General features: G+C 40.1%; 1 protein-coding gene across 1 annotated transcript in view; it reads right to left on the bottom strand.

Annotated features, from left to right (window-relative positions):
- The window catches only part of SWAP70 (switching B cell complex subunit SWAP70), a 55,054-nt gene that overhangs the window by 28,834 nt on the left and 1,884 nt on the right, over positions 1-24,336 (bottom strand). Inside the window, exons 2-3 of the mRNA XM_007057117.4 lie at positions 16,444-16,584; positions 10,859-11,032 (exon numbers count right to left, since the gene is read on the bottom strand). Coding sequence (XP_007057179.1) covers positions 10,859-11,032; positions 16,444-16,584 — 315 coding nt within the window. The remainder of the gene's footprint in view (positions 1-10,858; positions 11,033-16,443; positions 16,585-24,336) is intronic.

The raw sequence follows: 24,336 nt of genomic DNA, 5'->3' as shown, positions 1-24,336 counted from the left end.
GACATTGAATTTAGTTGGGATGTATTCGTACATAAATAGCACTAACAGCCAACCAACTTTAGGGAAGACAATGTTTAAGTAGATGCCGTTTCAAATTGGATATCATGATTATTACTGAGAGTACTCCTATTGATCTCAGTACAATGATTGTACTTCTGAATGCTAGGTTGAAGGCCTTAGTTCTGCCAGCATTTACTACTAGCCATAGTGCTTACTCCTGTGAATAGTCCTGATGATTTCAGTGCAGTGATTTCATTACGACTACTCACAGTAGTTAGCAGTACTGCCAACAATAGGCTTTTGCAGGAATGGACCCCTAGACTTTGCATTTTAGAAGTTCAGTGCATGGCTCTGAATTACTCACTTTAAGGTCATTCAGGTTAAAGCAATCTGATGGTAATAAGCATCTCAACTCTTAGCTTCATGAAGCTATCATTTATAATCACTTAAATTTCATGTTCATCAATAATTAAAATATTTTAATTTATATAAATAATTCACAAAAACTAAGTTTGTTATTTCCACTTTTCAAACTCTTATACCAAGAAATAACTTATGTGCAGCCAGGGCTTTCCAAGAACAGATACCATAAATCCTCAGCATTCAGTAAGATTCAGGAAGCAGCTTACTTCCCACTTGCAGGCAAGTTTCACCACCACCACCAAAGAATGTTACTTCAGTGTACATGAACTGCAGTGTCAGGTGACCCCAGTTTAGAAACAAATTTCCAGAAGGCCTCACCTTAATGACCTGAAATAAACATTGGCTTTTAAAGACAGGCTATCCTTTCTTTAATAAAAGGTAAGAGTAAGTCTCTCATTTCAGGTTTAAAATGCATTATGCCCATCAGTTCAATTCCTCTGAACAGAGCTCACTGTATTTCTCTTAGCAGGATGGGAAGTTTAAATAACCAGAGCAGAATGCTACCCTTTTGCAATATTCTGCACTTAATGTAAGTCATACCATCCACTTCATTTTGTTTGTCATGTGTCATCTCAGCCTACCAAAGTACAAGATAGTAAAAGAATTAAGAATTCTTACTGGCATTTAACTTTGGGCTTTTTATTGATTTAAAGAAAGGTGTGAAGCACCCTCAAATCCCTTTTGCTAATCATTTTACAAGATTGGGCTTACACAGAGAGGGACTAGAAATCCTACTTGAACAGCTTTTCACTGTTACCCACAGCATGCAATCATGAATTTAAATCAAACTAACGGGCTAAGAGGGGAATACATCAAAACTGTTAATGATGTTTTATTAAAATAGACACTAAACAAAGGGATTTACTTTCATTAGTTCTATATAAACCAAGTATTACTCTGTGTGTGATTAAAATAGATGAATATTTAAACTCAAGGAGACAAGCCCACAAGTACACTAATCTCCATGAGTTACACTCATCACTCTCTAAAAGCCCATTCAAGTGTATGAATAGCAATACCATATTTAGATAGTTTCTTACAAGAAAAGTGGCTTATGTATTGGTTTAACTTTTAAACATTAGAGTTTTACAGGAATTACTCTTCTTACTCTGGCAGGTATATACAAATATTCTCTACAGTAGCTGCATTACAGCTGTGGAGATGGGGGAAATTAGCATAAAACAATGAGTGATCAACGTAATACAGTAGTTCCATCTGGTCAAATATGGACGTAAACATTAGACACGCTATTCATTTGCATGCTCAAATGAGGAACTTTTGATACTTCTGAGAACAGAGTACTTTACTTCCCTTCCCCGGAACCTCTCCACTCCACACGTTAACACATCAAAATAAGAAAAGGAGTACTTGTGGCACCTTAGAGACTAACCAATTTATTTGAGCATAAGCTTTCGTGAGCTACAGCTCACTTCATCGGATGCTGTAGCTCACGAAAGCTTATGCTCAAATAAATTGGTTAGTCTCTAAGGTGCCACAAGTACTCCTTTTCTTTTTGCGAATACAGACTAACACGGCTGTTACTCTGAAACCTGACATCAAAATAACTGACTAATTAAATCATCTGGCTTAAACAGTCTATACCTGTGGTTAATAAGTTGAAAGAGTTGAGAAGTAAGTATGACGCAATGTTTGCTGCTACTTTGAGTGCAACTATTCTCTGTGATAAAGTTGTAAGTTTTTCTTTTAAAGGATTGTTTGTTTTGTTTTAAACAATGATCAGTGCTCTACTGAGAAGGTGAAATCATGACCCACTGAACTCAGTGGAATAACTCCCATTGACTTCGGCAGGGCCAGGATTTCACCAAGAGTCACTATTAAGAACGTATGGGTATTAAAGAGTTTTTTGTTTTAATACTAGACACAAAGTGCCTTTAGCATCTTCTTTCAGTGGAATAGTTCCCTATTTCCTTTCTGATGCTGTTTTCTTTTATTAGCAGTTTTTCCTGTATTGGTTTCAACCTTTTGGATTTTATCACATTCCATGTGAAAGTACTGATATCAGTTTTACATGACCTTTTGCCAAACACAACTGGATGAACCCGTGTGTGTAAAGGATGAAAAAAACAACAAAAACATCAAGGTAGCCATAATGCCCACCAGATGGCTCCTCTTACATCTCAGACATTCAAGGCTATTCTGCAAAGTCCACTCCATCAAAACAGTGGTTGCAGTGGGTCACCAGTAGATATGTGGAGGACTTGCAATGCTATCATTTTATATAAAGTAGGTGCGATGCCTAGGCCAACTGGTAAGGTACCCAAGAGCAACTATGACCTATGACAATGGTGCTATCACCTCATCATTTCCCCAGTGCTCAAAGTGACTCAATCCTGCCCCAGAGGGATCACCAGGGTTTAGGTGGGTAGCTCTCGCTTCATTTCCATTAGCCCCTTGGCCTCTCTGCTGAGACTGATAACAAGGGTTTCACTTGTAGTGGTGGTTTTTGTGGAATCTGATCACTGGACTCGTTTCACAGATGCCCACCAAAGAACCCTGAAACGATAACTGCCAGTCTGCTACACACCTGGGCAGAGTTTGAACAGTCAGCCGACAGGTGAAAAGCTCTATATTCCACTACCATCTCTTAAGAAATCCAAGTCCCCTTCTGGGCAAATATTCTTCCTTCCTACCCTACACAAAAATCCCCACACAAATATTTATGTTACTTTAGCTCATACAGCTATTTGGGTAAACAGAGTACAAAGACTTGCTTATCATCCAATGCAAACCATTATCTACTCTCTTCAAAATTAAACTAATTTAATTAATAATTTGATATAAATTGTGAAGATGCACCTCAAGATAGGACCTATACATATATGGTGAACCAGATGAGAAATCAGCTACTCTGAATCTTATCCTTGTTCTTTTCAAGAAGCAAGAAAACTGTGGTTTCTAAATGGAAGAATTAATGTAACCTATGAGTGAGCATGTGATACATGTTCCCCTCTGTTCCCAACACACAGGGCATGAGAGTCTGTTACAGCCCCCACTAAAGAGCCTTGTCTCTTTAGCTCAAGCTGTAGAAGCTCAAGATTTTAGCTCTGGAGATCCCTGGTTCAACCCCTGGCACGTCTGGAAAGACAGAAGCCATTACATTCAGAGCTAGTGTAACTTTGGTAGTCAAAAATGCTTTCTCCAAGCAGTTTTTCAGAATCACTAACATGCAACTCCATTCACACTCCTAGTTCAGTCATGAAACTATATCATTTTTACAAGAAAAATGAGGCATAGACATACAAAGATGAAGTCATTTCTGTTTTGCAGTTTACCGAAATAGCTCGTCACAGAAGAGTTGCCATAGAACACTTTTTCATTGCAACTGGTATTGATATTAGACAGAGCAGAGCATAGTGCTTCATAATACTACTCACCATACTGCAGGCATCACCACCACACTTTTGGTCTGAAGCAAAGCAGATTTAGAAAATTTTTTAGCTTAAAACAGTGTAATTACTTACACAATTTGGCCCTAAACAGGGTCTCAGAACATTTAAATAAAAATAAAAAGTCTATTTGCTTTATTTTTAAAATTTTCAAGTGTTTATTGAACACAACACAATACACCACTATATACTGATTTGCATTACACAGCTCGGCACATTTCATTATTAAGGATGGCCGAAGAATATGGCGGTTTACTAACCACACACCATAGATTTAGATGATAAAGAATTTCCAAGGTAACAGCCACGTGTGCTGAAACAGAGGAAGGGGGAAACGTTTGGAAATCTTTTTTAAAGATAAAACACGTTTCAGTTAAAGAACGGTGAGACATACCACCAAGTCTAACAGATAAGAAGGGCAGTGAAAGCAATATTCAAAATTGGAGATGCAGCTGGAAATGTTTTGCTTATGATTACAATTCTCTCCTCCACCCTTCTATTTCAGTTATCCCTCCCCCATCCGATTAGGTGCTAATAAAAGCAAGGAAGACATCTGTGAGAGCTGGAGAGAATGCTGTTGGGTGCCTAGCAGGAATGAGGTAGTAGAGGAGATAGTATGCCATACAACATGGCTAGACAATTTTCAGAGCGCCCTGCAGTACCTACCTACTTGTCAAAGCTTTCCTGCCATAAGAGAAGACAAGGCTATTTCTGACTAATTATTTCACTAATCCAGAGAGATGCGCTTTCCAATCTAGCTCTCTTTAAAACAGGCAGAGACAACAACAGTAAGGCACAGTTTGGGACAACCACTCTTCTCAGATTTATCCTTTCCCTTCCAGGAAAAGCTTACATGTCAGTAACAGGATCATTTTGTTTTTTGTACTACAAAGATTCTTACTGTCAAGTTTCAGAGGGGTAGCCGTGTTAGTCTGGATCTGTAACAGCAGCAAAGAGTCCTGTGGCACCTTATAAACTAACAGATGTATTGGAGCATGAGCTTTCGTGGGTGAAAACCCACTTCATCCGTTTTCACCCACGAAAGCTCATGCTCCAATACATCTGTTAGTCTATAAGGTGTCACAGGACTCTTTGCCACTTTTACTGTCAAGTGAGAGCATGCCTATTTTCCCAGAATTAGAATCTCCCTCCAACCTCCCCAGTCACCAGGAGAATACATTAAGGAAGTGGTTCTTCAATAGATTTATTCTGCTAATCCCTTTGTAAGAGACCATGTCCTTTCCCACCCTCCAGTAAAAGTCCATTAAAGACATATTAGCTTTCTATTATCATTAGATCAACACAGCAGCATATGTACAAAACATTAACAAGCCAGGAAGTTAGTGGTCCTGATTCTTCATTCAGACTGTTGCAACTAAGGTGAGACTCCATTTAAATCGATGGAATTACATAGGTGCAAAATTAGTGAGTGCATAAACAGGCTCAATCACCCTTGTGAGAAAATTTCAGACAAGTCCTAGGCCTAGGGCAGTCCATCACAAAAAGGAAGGGAAAGTGCCAGTGGCTTTCAAGCTGCACAAACCCAAACATATTCTCCTCGCCAGGAGGAGGAGTTTGTGGAACCATGGAGGTGGCAGAGGGCAGAACCCTTTAAATGCACTATGCTCAGAGTTCAGTGGCAAAATATGCTCCATCCCTGTGAATTCTGGGCCATCCACAAGAGCACGCCCTCTTATGCATCTCCCCCACAAGCAGACATGCTGCTGCTTTCTAGCTGTCCTATGGATGTATGCTAACCCATCCACTCTCTCTGAGGAGGGTTTAAAAACTGCAGAGGCAGGGGAATCATTCTTTGGCAGCATTACTACACAGAAATCTACTGATTGTGGAGGGGAGTATGCCATACTGAACAGCTCCATCCCACCAATACCCAATATTCTCCTCCTGACCCAGGAAGGGGAAGCATATCACACAGACCGCCACTCACCCCTTGGACTACTTCTGAAGCACTTCAGTCCTTCTTTACTCTCACTTGCTACTCTCCACACTTCTGAAGAGTGGGCAACAGCAGAGAATAGATTAGTTGAGAGGGCACCCATCCAAACCAGAGAATGGGAACATCAACATTCAGTCAGCTAGCTAGCCTGGAACCTAGGACTCTTCAAATATTTTCCACATGTTCACCCAGGTTTTGTACAAAAACTGGTCCACTGCAGTCACTAGATATCCAGGAAGCTCCTTTCCATTCCTTTCTAACAGTCAGATCTTCTGATCGTCAACAATGTAGAAAGATCTAAAATGTGTGATGAACAGCAGGAATTTTGAAGTGACCAGCCTTCTTATCTATAGGCACTGGGCCAAATTTCCCCACCAATTTATGAAACTGCTGTGGGAGTTGGAGTGTGGAGAGAGGGCTGGAGGTCACACAAAGGACTCAGAGCTGGAGACTGTGGAAGATAGTGTGTTGTACTATACTTAAATGATAACACAAGCCATAGAAACAGAGAGATGGGGAAAACAAAATTCCCTGGCTGCAAAGTTATAGTGAATGATTACAGTGGTAAATCACCCTTCTTACAAATAAATCACTGGTAGGCTGTAATGAAATGCTGTGAAGGTTCACAACAGTCTATCCATTTTATTCCAAAACTGCACTGTAACTTACAAACAAGCACTTTAAGTAACACTACACCTGATAAGCAAACCTCTTATTATACTCAACAGCAGAAAATAGGGGAAAAGACTGTACTGTGATGGATTAATCATTCTTCTCCATTATAAAATGGAACCTAAAGCAAAGTGAGGTGGTATGTGTTTCAAAAAACAAACAGCTTGATTAGCTGTCATGTTAAATATTACTATGGAAGTAAAAGAAGCTACTTAAAATAGCAAGAGATTTCCAACTCAAAAAAAAAAAAAAAGGGCCTCCCTTCCTGAAGAGACATCAACAAGTTTGTATTAAAGAATGCTTAGGAGAACTCATCAGGATTTTAGATGTGAAGTATTTAAAAGGTAAAAATAGCAAAAGTCCATAAAGCTAAAACAAAACAAAACTCTAATATAAATTGAAAGTTATTTCATTTTATTTCTTGGATTTCTTGGTTCAGAATACATTTGTTTTTAAAACCAATCTTTCAGGAAGACAGAGAACTCTACACTGATAGATGCAAAGCAAACAAAGAATAGTGTCAAATAGGACACAGCACTTCTATTGCACTGGTTACTTGTGGTAAATTACATTACTTGCATTGACCCAAAGTGAAGAGTTAAAGAAAGAAAGAATACATGCATTGTGCATGATAAGAACAGAGTAGTTCAAATGACTTAATAAAGACAAGGTGGGTGAGAATGTCTTTTACTGGACCAACTTCTGTTGGTGAAAGGGAGACGCTTTCGAGCTTACACGGAGCTCTTACCTAACCCAACTTGTCTCTCTAATATCCTGGGACCAATATAGCTGCAACAACATTGCAAATAACTTTACAAACTTTCTTTAAACCATATGAAACTTAAAACACTTTGCAATAACAAAGAAGATGCAGATGGTGTCCGCTCTAAAAGATGATAAATCAAATCAAGAGTGAAAACGAGAGATACTAACTGACATGCTACACTTTTTCCTGAATGAAACGTATGACTGTGGGGAGAGGAAATGAACAAAGACTGTCTACGAAAAAGACCCAAAATCTGGAGTATGTAGTTTGCACATTAGCTTTGGAGCTGATGATGCAGCCTGTGGGGCAGTCTCAGGAATATTGTGGTTATGCACTCAGCAACAGACGTTTGTAGTAGCATGAGATTTCAGAGGAGAGAAAAGTATACACCTTAGCACTGGGGCTCTGACGCGTCTAATGATAGTATCAGATAGCAAGATGCCAAATGTTTACTCTCAGACCAGCCAGGCTGTCTAGCAGCCAGCACAATCAAGCACTAGATAAGGGATCTGATCTGTGTCCCAAGTTCTACAGTTCATTAGGGGCTCAGAGCACCTTCTGGGGAGGGAGAGAATCATGAGTTGCTCGAGTGACCCTTACCAATACTGACTCACTCCTTGGCTTACAAAACAGTCACTGCCAGGTATGCCAAACTTTGAGAGAAAAATGGAGAAAGAACCCCATAAGTTCTGGCCCCGACACCACCAAGCCCCAGCAAAACATTGTCACAGGGTGAAAGTGTCCTGCAGCTAAATAAACTACCCTGGCAAAACACAGAGGTTCTCTTTATGTTGATGAGGCAATGTTTATCCAGGGAGAATAGACACAAAGACTCTCTCCCGTACTACACCAAGTGACATTGCTGTATTCAGAAAGAATGTGGTATAAAGAAAAGGGGCCCTGCTTCTAATCTCACACCAGTGAGAATCAGGAATCACTGAAGTTTGCACCAGTGTAAAAAAAATTTAAGAAAAACACACTCCTCAGGATAAAACTGAGGAGAATCAATCAATATTTTTTATGAATAAAATGGTCTTTGATTGATACATGCGTGAAGTAAATGTGTCAGTAAATAAGGAGCATTCATCACACAGTTTGAACACGCAATCCACTTAGCATAATAAACAATTTACATTCATTTTTATTTGTGATGTTGTGGAATTTGAATCACCCTGTTTTGATCCTTGACTCTAAACATTTGTTGGCAAAGCCCCCAAAGTGCCGAAGAGAGTCATACTGACTGCAGTGCATTCAACTGGATTTTATATAGTGTCATACAGGAGCTGCCACATTATGCCTTTCCTCTTCTCCACTGAATAAGCTCCTATTTGTTACCTTTTAAAAATTCTGTTCTAGTTTAAGTGAGACACCTGGCTATAAGAAAAGGAGTACTTGTGGCACCTTAGAGACTAACCAATTTATTCGAGCATAAGCTTTCGTGAGCTACAGCTCACTTCATCCGATGAAGTGAGCTGTAGCTCACGAAAGCTTATGCTCGAATAAATTGGTTAGTCTCTAAGGTGCCACAAGTACTCCTTTTCTTTTTGCGAATACAGACTAACACGGCTGTTACTCTGACACCTGGCTATAGTTATTCAAGTTCTTAAATTACAGGCAATTCATCTCCGGTGCTTCATTCACAGCACAACTCTGCTTCTACAGCAACCAGCCACTATTTCAAGCAGTTTTTTTTTTTTTTTCTTGTTTACTAAAACAAGGTGGTTCACGAAAATCTTCAAACTTCTGCTCTCTGACATGAGGACAGTGGGAAAGAAAAAATCGGAGTCTTCTAAATCATTCCAACACTGGGATAGAAATAAGAGAAGTTTTCTTCAGAGTGAGACTTTGTGGGTGGTTCTGAGAAATTCAACTTAACCACATGTGAACAGGTGCAGTGGTTAAACACCACACACACAAAACAAACAAGGTCTGATTCTCAAGATTGAAATTTTTTGAAGGTTAGAGTGTGTACTTGCAAGAAGAAAATAAAAGAGTTAACAGAAGCAGAAAAAATAAACTTCACACCTAGGGGCTCAGTCCAGTACCATGAGCCCTGGGTGTGGAGCCCTCCTTTCCAAAAGCAACCTTTCCTCTCTGTCCAGTCAGGGAGTCATTCTTATAGCCTGCCCCTCAGCACATGTGCAGCGAGAAGAGAGAGCTGAGCTGAAATTAAGCCCTTGTTTACCGGGAACCATCCAGTACTCCTGCTATTTTAAAGACAGATGCTATTTTGAAGACAGACGCTACACTGATGACATCTTCATCATCTGGACCCATGGAAAAGAAGCCCTTGAAGAATTCCACCATGATTTCAACAATTTCCATCCCACCATCAACCTCAGTGTGGACCAGTCCACACAAGAGATCCACTTCCTGGACACTATGGTGCTAATAAGCGATGGTCACATAAACATCACCCTATACCGGAAACCTACTGACCACTATGCTTACCTACATGCCTCCAGCTTTCATCCAGACCACATCACACGATCCATTGTCTACAGCCAAGCTCTACGATACAACCACATTTGCTCCAATCCCTCAGACAGAGACAAACACCTACAAGATCTCTATCAAACGTTCTTACAACTGCAATACCCACCTGCTGAAGTGAAGAAACAGACTGACAGAGCCAGAAGAGTACCCAGAAGTTACCTACTACAGGACAGGCCCAACAAAGAAAATAACAGAACGCTACTAGCCATCACCTTCAGCCCCCAAATAAAACCTCTTGAGCACATCATCAAGGATCTACCTGAAGGACGACCTATCACTCTCACAGATCTTGGGAGACAGGCCAGTCCTTGTTTACAGACAGCCCCCCAACCTGAAGCAAATACTCACTAGCAATCACACACCACACAACAGAACCACTAACCCAGGAACCTATCCTTGCAACAAAGCCCGTTGCCAACTGTGCCCACATATCTATTCAGGGGACACCATCACAGGGCCTAATCACATCAGCCACATTATCAGAGGCTCGTTCACCTGCACATCCACCAATGTGATATATGCCATCATGTGCCAGCAATGCCCCTCTGCCATGTACATTGGTCAAACTGGACAGTCTCTACGTAAAAGAATAAATGGACACAAATCAGATGTCAAGAATTATAACATTCATAAACCAGTCGGAGAACACTTCAATCTCTCTGGTCACTTGAGCTGGGGCAGGGCTGGGGCAGGGATTTGGGGAGGGATCCAATAGAGGCAGGGAGAGGCGGAGTTGGAGCGGGGTGGGGGCGGGGCACGAGCACCCACTGGCGCTGACAAAAGTTGGCGCCTGTGACTGGAAGTAGGTAATCAGGCATCAGCAGAGACCAAAAAAAAAAAAAGAATACAGTCCAGTCCTGTGTTAAACATAAATTAAAAAATATATATAAAAAGGGAAAGCAGCATTTTTCTTCTGCATAGTAAAGTTTCAAAGCTGTAGTAAGTCAATGTTCAGTTGTAAACTTCTGAATGAACAACCATAACGTTTTGTTCAGAGTCACGAACATTTCAGAGTTATGAACAACCTCCGTTCCCAAGGTGTTTGCATCTCTGATGTTCTACTGTACCAGCAACAGAGGTCAATTTGGTCACTGAAGGAACGCGTGTTATTAAGCAGTTCAAATCACTGTTTCTTACCTCCTCAGGTACAATGACCAATGGGTATTTGTCCTCAGATAAAAAATTGAAAATAACCCAAACTTTAAAGGCATCTTCATCGCTAATGAACAGAGGACTTTTAGTGAGGTTCTTTTTGAAGCAGAGAGTCCAGCACATCCTATTGAACTCAACTTTGTCAAAGTTCCCTTGAACCTAAAAAGAAAGAAATTAAAAAAAAAGTAATCTACATGAAACAGCACAGGACATTGTACAGATAAACATAAGTGAGAATGTATTGATCAAATGACACTAAAGGACCAAGAAAATTCTAATTAATAAATTCAGAAACTTTAAGGCCCAAAGGAACCAGTAAGGTCATCTAGTCTGATCTCCTGCATGACACTGGTCTTGGAATCTTATCCAGTAAAACCAGCTTCAAGCCCACAGTTTCTGATTGAATTAAAGCATATTTAAAATTTTCAGTGAAGGAGAATTCACCATATTTCATATTTACTTTAGTGGCCTAGTTAAAACACACCGCTAAACCTGTATAACTATCACCTTCTTAACTGCAACTATCCTTATGTTATGCTGAGTTACTCGGATGGACTGAATCCAGACATCATCATCATAAAAAATCTAAAAGCTATGTACAGAAGAGTAACTGTGAAAGGTTTGTTGTAATATATTTTACTATTATATTAAATGTGCTGCTATTGTAATAAAGTCATAATCACGATCATTCATAATCACATGCAATCACTTATTTTTGAACACACAACCCTCACATACCCCTGTAATTTCCTCCTAAACTCTCACATTTTTCATTATTTTGAAATAACTTTGAAAATTTCCAGTTTCTTCTTCATCGTCCTGTACATGTGTATATAATTTGTGAATGATTTCCAGATGTTGAAGATTTTTCCCATACTATAATAATTTTATGCACTCACTCGTGTTAGATTTAAAACATACTCCATCACTCATAACTCTACAGCTTTGTAATGCTGTTTCTTGGTCTACACAGAAGTTAAAGACACATTTTGCATTGTAATGGGATTTCTCTTGCTTTTTTGTAACATACAAAAAATGTGGGGAGCCCCACATACCCAGAGCCCCTCATCGAGTCCCATCCCCCCATAGCCAGATACACACACCCCACTGAGCCCCAACCAACTTCATCTGGATATGCCTGCAGAGTCCCATTAATCCTGAATAGGAATAACTGCAGGCAAAAGGACAGAAATCAGTAATAAACACACACAAGCTGCTTATTATGACATAAACAAATATCCATTTATAAAATCAGATAGCAGCAGAGGCCATCCTGGATTTTTAATTTAAAAGAAGTTGCAAAATTAGCTTTAAAAATACTAATAGTGAAACTGACTTGACTGGACTCCAAAATATTGTAAGAATATTTAAACCCAGACGGAGTCTGATCTTGAATTTTATTCATACATTTTTATAGGAGTTTCATCCTGCTTGTGACCTATCTGAATAATGTAGAATCCTAACAAACATGTTCTTAAAGATTAACATTAGTTTTAACAACAACATTTACACCATACACCAGTATATGCTTTTTACTCTACTCTCTATGGAGCATGTGCAATCTACTTCAAGTCACCATTTTGCTTGGAAACTTCTGTACTATTCTATGCTATTAACCATAAAGAAACTATCAGATTATTGATTTGTGCTTTTGTGCAAAGGAAGATACAAGATGAACTAAAAGAGAAGTTGAAAAAGCACTCTCTTACTTAAAACAATGAAGTATAATAATAATAATAAAAAAAAATACAGAACACCTCCATCTCCTCCCAAAGAAATTTTACACTATAACTACAAAAGATTTAAGTCTCTGAATCCTGTAGGATTTTTGTTTGTTTTCTGGGTATATAAAACAAAACCACCACCACCACCACTATATCCCACTAACAGCATTTGACCAAACAAAACAGCCTTAAGTGCAACTAAGTACAGAAATTCAACAGCCTGCCTGGAGCTTTACAAGACACAAAGACAGTCCCCAAGGAGCTGAAAGAACTTGGAATTTATGGGTCTGATTCTTCACTAGCTTGCAACTTGACATATGAAAAGCGGGGTGTAAAATGCTACCACCAGCATAAGTGAAAGGAAGTGTGATTTTATGTAACTATTTTATGTCACAATTTTATGTAACTCTTCTATTATAATTTTGGCTGATATCCATGTGACATATTACTGACAACTCAATAATAAGTGCATAAAAAGCAGAGAAATAAAAAACAGAGTATGAAAAAATCAGACTGGCAAGATACATATTTCTCTCTCTCTCTCTTTATTTTTAGGGCAACAGAAATAAATATAAATAAAGAGGAAGCATGTTGAACTGAAGACCTCTGAAATGCAAAAGCATCAAGACATCTGCCAGGGAACTATAAGGGTGGTATAATGAAAATATGATAAGTGGAGGTATTAGTAATACTAATTCCATATACCAATAAAGTTTGTTGCTACTTGCTTCCTTCATCAAATTGCCAACCTGGGCACTTCTCCATGCTTCCCTGGTTTAACAATGGAGACTTTGTTGCAGGGCAACTCATTCCCTAGTACTCTAGATAAATAATTCATTTACACTGAGGAATAGAAGAAGAAAGATTTTAAAAGCTTGAACAGTTTTCTCAATAAGATTTACTCTAGAAGTGAGGCAGGATAATATGAGTTGTTGCTTTGGCACCTCAAAGTGATTTTTCTATACAGATTGGCATGTTTGCTGAAAATAAAAATGATTTGGATAGTTTGTGAACACTGAGAAACAATACACTATGCTACAAAACTAATGCAAAAGCTTCTTTCTAATTTCCAGTAAAAACAAGCTGACAATTAATTTTAGTCTAAAGGCCTTCTAAAACACAAGAGTGTCTTTGCCATATACTAATACCAATGTTTACTTTCTAAGAAATGCTGAATCTTATTAAAATCCAAATGCAAGGATTTATTATTTTAAATAAAAGGAGAGAGTTAGGGTATTTTGCTTTTTGAAAATTACCCAGTGAGTTTAAGAACTCCCTCAAAATAGGCTGCTTCCGCTCTCATTGAAGACAACAGGAGGACAGTTATACCATCACCCCACAGGAAGAATTCATAGGAAACTGCATGTCTGGAAATCAACAGAGTGTCCTTTGGAATAAGTGGGAGTACCACTTAGGAATAATGCGCTAAGGACTTGATCATGCAGTGTTTAATATGTGAATATTTTTGTTTAGGAATACAGATTTGGGGGGAAATCCTGGATAGGTATTTGTTCACTTGTTCTAAGATCATCCAAACTAAGGCACAAATTACTGAAATGGGGAAAAGCAAAAATTCATTTTTCCAAGGGAAAAATGGCACGCATCTGTGCCTTCACCCAGTGCATCTCTCTTCTCTTCTGACACTTGTTCATAAATACCTCCTAAACTGCCAAAGAAAACAGGGTACAATGAAGATTTTTACTGTCCACAAAGACAGCTTTGTATATGCAGCAATGCATAATTCAGATCTTAAAAAAGGAACAACAGAAGTTTCTCAAGCAGCATAAAAAAACCCTTTTAATTTGTATCTAAGATACAAGCATTTTCAAATATCTGACATTTAATTAGCATTACAAAGCAAGAGATTCTGGGCAATTTAACCCGGGTTTCTCAACTTTTTCCTTTTAAGATGAAAATGTTTTGCAAACTAAAGTTCTATTAAATGGTAATAGCGCAGGTACTCCTTCCCTCCTCCCCCAAAGTGCCAACTCCTCTTATGCACACTTTTTTAAATGAAAGCATATTTCATGTAAGCACTTAGGTGGCTTTTCATTTCCCTTTTTTCTATTCTCTCTGTGACAGTGCATTGCAGATGACAACTGGCTTAATGACTTGATACTGCCTATGAAAGGCATTTGTAAAAAGTTGGGACTACAGTTCAGGCTCTCCACCCAGTTGAGGCTCTTTCTTTTTTGGGAAAAATAAGGCCCTTTCTTTCTTTGGAAGATTTGGTAGGAAAATTTGATGGATTTTTGTATTTCAGAATAAACAAACGGTCTCTTTAAACTAAACTAAAATGCTTCCACGTTTACAAGTCAACACTGCAGAATGCTTCACCACAGAATGGCCAAGAAAGTAACAGATACATCAGCATCATGATGTACCCTGATGTGCTTCAATGGCTAACACACCACAAACCCACCACCATCACCCCCCCCCACACACACACACACACACAAAAGGAGGGAAGAGTGTGGAATCTGTGGGAGAACTAAAGTCCAGAGAGATAGCGGGGGCCGACTGGTTAAAACTAAAGAAAGGGATGAGGCTCAGTGGTGCCAGAAAGGGGGGCCTAGAGGGCCAGGGCCCCATCATTTTTAAATTTTTTACCTGCCTTAAGGGGGAGCAGGCAATGAGGAGTGAGTGGCCTTGGGGGGAAAGAAGTGAAGTGGGCACGGGGCCAGCGGAGGGATGGAGGCCACAGTTTGGGCACCGGTGGTCCCCCCTACTTCTAGGGAGTTTCCAGCATTCCTGATGAGGCTTAACTTCACTGCTGGTGATACCTCAACCAGACCTGCCAGGAGTTATGCACCTCAAAGCTCTGTAATGCTCACCAGTATTAAATGCATATGCTATTTTTAAGTTTATCATTAAAGACAAATTGGTTCCTTAAATAATTTGCACAAAGTGTGACACATGATGCTGCACAAAACTTTCCAGCTATTCCTTGGTACAGGACTCCATTAGGCGGAACTCATTAATGCTATAAAAAGGGGGCCACTATCTGCATAGCTATTGTCACCCCTCTGCAGAGCAGTAGCAGATTTTGGGGCCTTGCAGGTCAGCTTCTCACTGGAGGAGAAATCAGTGATGGGGAAACTGGGAATCGTCTTATTGCTGTTTATTTTACACTTTCATACACCATGCCTTGAACAGAGGTGGTCACAAACGGCACACAGACAACTCCCTCTTTTGGAATTTCTGACAAAACACTAATGCCCAGTTCGCAGAGGGCAACTCTGCCTCAAGAATTGCCTCTAGTTAGATAGATTAAGGTAGAGAGCAAACCTTGTTGCTCGCCAGAGTTCCCCCAAAAAAGAAAATACATCACAGAACTAACAGTGCATTTCTTCAAAGAACGAACAATACTTGTGCACTACGAGAAAGAACTTTTAAAACTAATAGTACCACCTATTGACTCCCACTATACTAGTATTTTTGTGGGTTTTCAAATTAAAATACCCTCTTTCGATATAAGGAATTTCTGCCCTTCCTGTTTGTAAATGAGTCTACATATCACTATAGTATAATATAGATCAACATACAGTTCTACAAGTTTTAAAATAATTTTAACCATGATCCACTATGTATATGAACACGTCTTTGCACAAGTGTGGCCCAGGCAGTGGGGTTAAAAAAATCAAAACAAAAACCAAACCATAATACTGCATCTTGCAATTTTAAGGCATACAACTCTGCACAGAGCATTTCTCCATTATGTCCCAATGTACAGAATCAGGATCAGCATTTCTTCATTTCCCTTCCTCCCTGTCCATTTCTAAGTTTATTATCTAATCCTAAAACTGCTTACTTGAAGAAAGAACACAAGAAGAACTAAAAACTTACCTTTTCCAAGATGAATTTGTTTAAATATGGCATGTAACCCTGATTGGAAACTGGTCCTTCATCATCGTCCCGAAAATGCTCTTCCAAGGCCACTGGGTCATGTGGAACATTTAGCACTGTGCACAAATTGTGAGAAAGGACCTAAAAACGGAAAACAAATCAGTGAGATCAGAGGTCAGTTTCCTTAGTGGCAGCGCTGTGATTCACTAAAGTCTGCACAGAATGAGACACATTCATTTCAGGGTGAGCTGTAAACTGGGGATTTTTGTTGGAGGAAAATACAGTTCTAGTAGTTGAGTTGCAGGAATTCAAACACTTCAGATGGTAACACTATTACAGAGACAAAATGGTTACAATCCAGTGGTTAACAAACAAATGCAAAAACAGCTTCACAGAGAATTCAAATCATGTATGTATTTGAAAGTAAGGGAAGATCTGTGGAAATACGGAATTCATGTTTCTATGAGGAAATCAGTTAATAAGGGGAAATGATAAGCATAACCAGCTCCTGTTGTTATAAAAATTCAGCAATGTGACTAAACTGACTCATGAAAAGTATTTCAACAGACATCCTGAGTTTATAGGAAATGCTAACTTGTCAAATAAAGGTATAGATTTCAAATTTCTCTCATCTGCTTGTTTTTCAGTTACTTTTCTATATCTACCATAGGTTTCAACTGGTAAGAGGCAAACAATGTTACAGGAAGGCCCTGCGGGAAGGGGTGGAGGGAAGGGAAGAGTTCAGAAGCAATTCTTAACATTTTATTTTAAAACAACATATTTGCATGTGTTACTTCATCGGTTTCATCCCCCGCATAACCTATCTAGAGAAATGATCTTCAATGAGAGGCTACAGGCTTCATTAGTTTTAAGGAAGTACAGAGTTCATGAAAACTAAGTGGCAATAAATACATCTAAAACTCCATTGTATGCAGCATTTTACAAGCAAAATATATGCCTGGTTACCAACTATGGAACAAAGAACCTAGATCATTTTTACTTTTATGCCATGAAACTAGTAGCAGAAGGCTACATTCTACACAACAAATTAGGGGTGTGATTCTCAGCTTGTGTACACCTGCTAGCATGAGCATAAATAGTAGTGTAGCCATGGTAGCACGGGCAATGGCAACCGACTTAGCCATGCCAAGTACATATGGAAGTCCAGGGGGTTGTACTCAGCATAGCTCAGCCATGCCACTGCTACCATGGCTATGATGCTATTTATACTCACACGAGCATATGTAGGCTCTGGGAATCACCTCTCTAGCTCATATTGCAGACATATCCTAAGAGTCCTGGTGAAAGGTGCCGCATCTCCCAGCCACAGAGAGCGTGGTTCCTTCCTTCTCTTCTCTCTCACATACCTTCCCAAGGATCAGACAGCCTGCTGCTCAGCCAGTCTAAGGGTTTGTCTACACTGGCACTTTACAGCACTGCAACTTTCTCGCTCATGAGTGTGTTGCGGGGGGAAAAACACCCTCCGGAGCGCTACAAGTTTCAGCGCAGTAAAGTGCCAGTGTAGACAGTGCACCGGCGCTGGGAGCCACGCTGTGATTTGCACCATTTTTCAGCTATTCATGCAAAAGTTGCAAATACACATGCAAAGCCGGGTCTCAGACCATGAAAACAAAATCGCTCCCAGCGCTGGTAGCTATTCCCCTCATGGAGGTGGTTTTTTTCATAGCACTAGGAGAGCTCTCTCCCAGCGCTGGTGCCGCGACTACACCGCCACGTTAAAGCGCTGCCGCGTCAGCACTTTAAAGTTGCTAGTGAAGACATGCCCTAACATGGCTTACTAGGGCTTGATCCTGCATCCATTAAAGTCAAAGAGGAAAACTCCCATTGATTTATATAGTTCAGTGTCAAGCCCTGAAGGATTATGTACCCCATAAAGCTACAGAAACTGGGTTAAGCATTTAACCTTACTTATCTATGAAGGGATTGAAACTGTAAATTTCTTTTCCCAGTGTGCTGTACGAGAAACAATATAATAAAAGACAACATGCAGAAAGAAGAGGCATTAGACAGAAAAAACATAGCTTGCATTTTAAAAAAAATGCATCCTGCCTACATAAAAGAAAGCTAACTACCCAGCTGTGAGAAAAGATAGCAACTGACATCATTTGGTCTCTCTCTCTGAGAGATGTATGTAATGGTCCTCTTTGTTCATTGAGCAAGTACTACATCTAAAAAACAGAACAAAGGGAGACAGGGAGAAAGTCTGCAGATTTGTTTACGGCTATTTATAGACAGCTAAATATATCTGTGTTAGTGACAGAGCAGTTGAAAATGGGGTAGCTGCAAAACCAGAATAAATGGAAATAGGTTTGAAATCTTCAGAGTTGTCAGCTAAGAAGAACGTATCTAGGTTGCAGATTCAATGGAGAGTCATTCTATTTTCTTTCCTATCCGATTACATTAAAATTTGCTCCATTGCTCTTATGATAAAAAAAAACCTAGCAAAGTATCAGCATTATCATGAAATCCTACCAAGACCACATTTTAATTTACAAAAGCACACACACACACACGTCCATGAAAACAAAATCTTCACACATGTACATTAAAATAAAACAAAATAATTTAATCTGACCTAGCCAGGTAACAAAGAAGTCTAAAGAGAACAGAAATAGGTACTGCTCTCTATTGCCTGCCATTTTATATTAACTGCTAAGTTTTCCAAAGCAGATAATAAAATTGTATCTACGTTTTGTGTTCACACTGTGATTTGCACCATTTTTCAGCTATTCATGCAAAAGTTGCAAATACACATGCAAAGCCGGGTCTCAGACTATGTACAAGAACTCAGGTGAATAAATATTGGGGATATAGTTTTAGATGCCAGGTTGAGATCCTATTGAAAATTTGATCCTAAGCAAAATGCCTCACACTGGCTACACTGTACTGAAGTACAGTATGGTGGAGGAAGATGCAATGGCCCTCTGGAGTCTCTTAAAATACCCACCCATTCCAGTGATGAGAAGTTTAAAAACAAACACTCCCCTTCACTCTACCCTTTTCACCACACCCTATGAATTGGGGCGATGATATTAAAAAATAAATAAAAAACAACCACCCAGAGACACACACACAAATACACTGCCCTCCTCAACAAGATGTTCCCCTCCAATTTAAAATTACCTTCACCAAACAAATTATTCCAAACACTAAAGCCCCCCTGTCTCCTGCTAATGCAGTGAAAGAGACCAGTGCTCCTTCCTCCCCTGATTAAGCTTCCCTCCTGTTATCTATGTATTTAGGAGAGATTAGGAATAAATTGATCTGAATTTTTCAGCTAGAAGGCACTTAACCAGAACATTCCAAAAAAATGTGCTCATTTACAAGGTTACCATTAACAACAACTAAGGAATATTGAATAAAAGCAGCACTTTGTTCTCATCTGCCTAGCTCTTACCCCTCTTCCTGCTCTCCCCCTTGAGGGCTTACTGCTGCCCAAAGGCTGAAGGAAACCCTGGATGGTTTCAACAACTAGGAACCAGATCCCAGGAAAGAATTCTACTTTCAATCATTTTTGAAAATCTGCCTTATCTGAGACTCTATTATGCTCAGTTCCTTCTTTTCATAGTTGAAGAAATTCCCTGCTGCCTTCCAAAATCTTCCATTCTTTGAAGTGGCAGAGAGCCAACTGCCTTTCTTGGTATCTAGAGTACATAGAGAAAACTCAGCAATGAGTTCTTACTTTTTTTTTTTAAATGCCTATCATCTAAAGCATCACTTTGACGATCAATAGAAAAAAAAATAGCTTAGCGCAAGCTTAAGGGACTAAAAAGCCCCTTGTACTGCAGAATCTCAGTTAAACTGTGAAGAAAATTTCCACCAGTAAGGATAATTCTTCTAGTGCCCTTGTGGTTGCTAGGCAACTTTTTCTTTCTGCATTTATTATGCTCCTGTTGCCACAATTAACAATCCACCTCCATGCCAGAACCAGTCTCTTGCTCCATGCCAGAAAGTCATCTTTCTGCTATGCTGTGGATTAAGCTGCAAACCCCTGCAGTAACTGACACCAGCCAAAGGCTGGATCCCTAAGGTCCTGAAAGCTTCATGAGACTTTCCTAGACACTTCTGAATCATGTTTTTATTTTTAAAGTTGCTTTACTTGGCATTTATGTCTCTAACACAGCTCTATCTGTGCTACTGCTGCAACTCCTAGAATTACTTAGGCCCTGATCCTGCAAACCCTTACATGTGTGCTGAACAGCAAGCATAAGAGTGCCCCCACAGGCGATCTGTCCCCCAGAAAGAGAAGGAACACTCCAACAACTTATTCAACAGATAGTAACTGCCCCATATAAAAGAGTATTATAGCCAAAATAATAATGGGACCGTTAAGAGTAACAGCCTTGCACTGCACAGGATATTGATATTTTCTTCAGTACTAGTTTCATCTTTTAGGAGAGGGTGGGATTGGGTTTTTTCTTTAAGAGTTTAAAACAGTTATGGAACTGTACAATTCCACTTACTAGCCTTCTACAAAGTCACTTCGATATATTCTTGGACTGTCTCTCTGACATCTCCTAAAGGACATCTTGCCATCCGTTCCAGCTCAACATGCTCCCATCCTCAGTCTCCTTTCTCAATCACTGACAATACCAGCATCCTGGACATCACTCAGGCACATAACCTGGGCATCATCTTTAATTCAGATCTCTCTCTAGGTCCTCCCTTAAGATTCTTTTTGCATAATATCTCTAAGATACGGCCTTTCCTATCCACACAGCTAAAACTGTTGAGAGTTTGGACACCATCTTGCATCTCAGTTACTGCAACATACTTTTCTTTGGCCTTGACAAATGCAATCTTGCCCCACTCATATCCATTCAGAATGTTGATGCAAAGATCACTTTCCTTACCCCCGCTTTGACCATGTCACCCCTCCCTTTTAACCCCTGCGCTGGCTCCCCCTTCTCTATCACATCAAACGTAAGCTATTTGTCTTTACTTTCAAAGCTTTTCACAGCCTGTGCCCACCTTACCTGTCATCTATCAGAAAGTCAACTCTCACCTCCCATCGGCCCATGACGAGACAGCCTGCACTGCCCACTTGTTACATTTTCAAACAAGCACCTTTGTGCTTTCTCCCAGGCTGCATCTCACCCTTGGGAGGAGCACTCCATAAACACTGACAAAACTAACTCATTATCTTCCTTCAAAGCCCTCTGTGATGCCTACAAAACAACTGACAACAGTTAGATCACTGCTGTGTCAAAACACTGCCTATCATGCTGACCAATAGTGTCTCCTGGTTTTCTTGTATTTTGCCATCAGTCTGTGTCTCCATCTGTTGTCTCTTAGCTTACAATCTAACATAAGCTCTTTGAGGCAGGTTCTGTTTTCCTTGTTCTGGTTTTGTACAGCACGCAATGGTGTCTCGGGCCAGGTCTCATAGGCACTATGCTAATACAAACAATATATTATAACAAGAGTGTTTCAGTATAGGGTATAATGCTGACAGTTGGGAGACTTGAGTTTAGAACAGAGGTGGGCAAACTACAGCCAGCAGGCCACATGAGGCCTGCAGGACCCTCCTGCACAGCCCCGGAGCTCCTGCCCGGGAGGCTAGCCCCCGGCCCCTCCCCTGCTGCCTCAGCTCTCTGCGCCTCTGACGCAATTCAACTGGTAAGGGGGCAGGGAGTTTGGATAGAGGGCAGGGGAGTTTGGGGTGGTGGTCAGGGGGCGGGGCTGTGGATAGGGATTGGGGTGGTCAGAGGGCAGAGAACAGGGGGGTTGAATGGGGGCAGAGGTTCCGGGGAGGCAGTCAGGAATGAGAGGGGGGTTGGATGGAGCAGCGCGGGGCAGTCAGGGGACAGCGAGGGGTGGATGGTGCAGGGGTTCTGGGTGGGCAGTCAGGGGACAGGGAGGGTTGGATGGGGCAGGAGTCCTGGGGGAGCGGTCAGGGGGTGAGAAGCAGGGTGGGCGAGATAGCGAGCGGGGGCCGGGCCACACCTGGCTGTTTGGGGAGGCACAGCCTCCCCTCATCGGCTCTCCATACAATTTCAGAAACCCGATGTGGCCCTCAGGCCAAAAAGTTTGCCCGCCCCCAGTTTAGAAGGGTATTCTGTACTGGTAGAGGTATGGCTGCAGTGATGTTTTCAGTCTCAAGGGAGAACAAGATAAATAATTTCATTCATTCCAGTTAATATAATAAAGTAACAATTTCTCATAATAAGGACCCACTACATACTGCTCACTTTTGCTAGATGACCCACCTTTATCTTCTCCACTTGGATATTAAACTAATGTTCTATAACATACATCTCCCTCTCTTGTTTCTGCCCTATTATCCTAACCCTGTATCACCCTGCCGATCAGCACACTGGCCAAAATTTTCAAAAGTGACTAGAGACTTTGGTGGCCTCACTTTTTGGTCACACACCTTGACACACCTGAAAAAGGCAAAATTTTCCAAGAGCGTTGGTCACCCCACCTTCTGGAAATCAGGCCCTATTAAGGAGTGAAGTCAAGGACCCAAAAATTGAGATGCCCAAACCACTTTTGAAAATGTGGGCTACAAGGAGCAAACAAGGAAGAACAGCAAAGCTGTGACTAGTCAACAGTTAAGTGAGTCCACCAGCAAACAGAAAATTAGGAAGAAATACAACAAAGTTTTCATATATTGTGTAAAAATGGGTTTGGCTTGCATCATCTCTAAGGTTTCAATTTCTCACACATACTACCACATGTAATGCTTACAGCAGTAAGCATTCTCATGGAAATCCAGTAGTAAGCATTTGCAAGATTTGTCCAAAGACTACATTAAGCTTCTGGAAACTCTCTTTACTATTCAAACCACCAAGACACAACATTTTAATAAACCATTTAGAAACTGAAGAGTGCAAAAAAAGGTGAAACCAAAAGGAAGATTTAAAAATAGTACAACATATGCCTGCACGTAGCTCATACGAGAACCACAATAGTAAACTAAAGCTGTAATTGCTTCCACAAAAATTATACTGAAATTTTGCTATAGTGACATTTGAAAGGGCGTGGTGCAATATACAAACAAAACAAGAGCAATGTTTATAATTAACGTGTAATTTATGAACAGACAAGCATCATAAATGTTTACAATTTTTGCCGATGCGTAAAAGAATGGGGTAATCAATATAACTGCAGAACTACTAGAAAATACTGGTCAAATGAATCAATGCACAATACTTTAAAATACAAAAGAGGACTAATGTTGCTTAAATTAGTCAGTAGCACCCATATTTTCATTGTTAAAAAAGACTGACAGAGGAACAAGTTCACTCAAGAACTATGCCATATACTGTGGCTGTTCTCATATTGTCCCCTCTCACTCCTAGGGTCTTTACCTGTTGGCTGTACAGATATCACGTACAAAGGAATTAAGTAATTAAGAGAAAAGGGATAAGGGACATCTCACACAACTGCCTCTGTCCTGATGGGTCCCAGTTTTTTTCCCAGGGGCTTGACTCCTCTCCATATGATGCAGAGGGGGTAGAAAGGACCCACAAACCTGTCTCCTTTCAGAGTAACAGCCGTGTTAGTCTGTCTCCATCAATTTCTCTTTCCATTAAATTAAGACTAGTACAGAAAGTAAACCCCTTTGGAATTGGACATCTGCTGCATAAAACACATTCATTCTTATGCTGGATTATTTTTATGTTTGTACTGCCTTGAAAAAATAATAAAATGTCACTTTTGTGGAACAAACAGACCACCTGGGAAGAGAAATTAGAATGTGAGTTCTTCAGAAATGGTGGTATAATCCACTTCCAGAAGTAGTACAAATACCAAAAATCTTTGGTGTGGTTGAGGGGTAACACAGCAGATAATTAAAGTTAACTTAATGCACAGCAAACATGCTGACACTAAGGGGAACTGTCAAAGATGACCACCAACCATTTA

This window comes from Chelonia mydas, chromosome 6 (assembly GCF_015237465.2).
Source record: "Chelonia mydas isolate rCheMyd1 chromosome 6, rCheMyd1.pri.v2, whole genome shotgun sequence".
Taxonomy (NCBI): Eukaryota; Metazoa; Chordata; order Testudines; family Cheloniidae; genus Chelonia; species Chelonia mydas.
The sequence above is the reverse complement of the archived record's forward strand: the minus strand, read 5'-3'. Positions and strand labels throughout refer to the sequence as shown.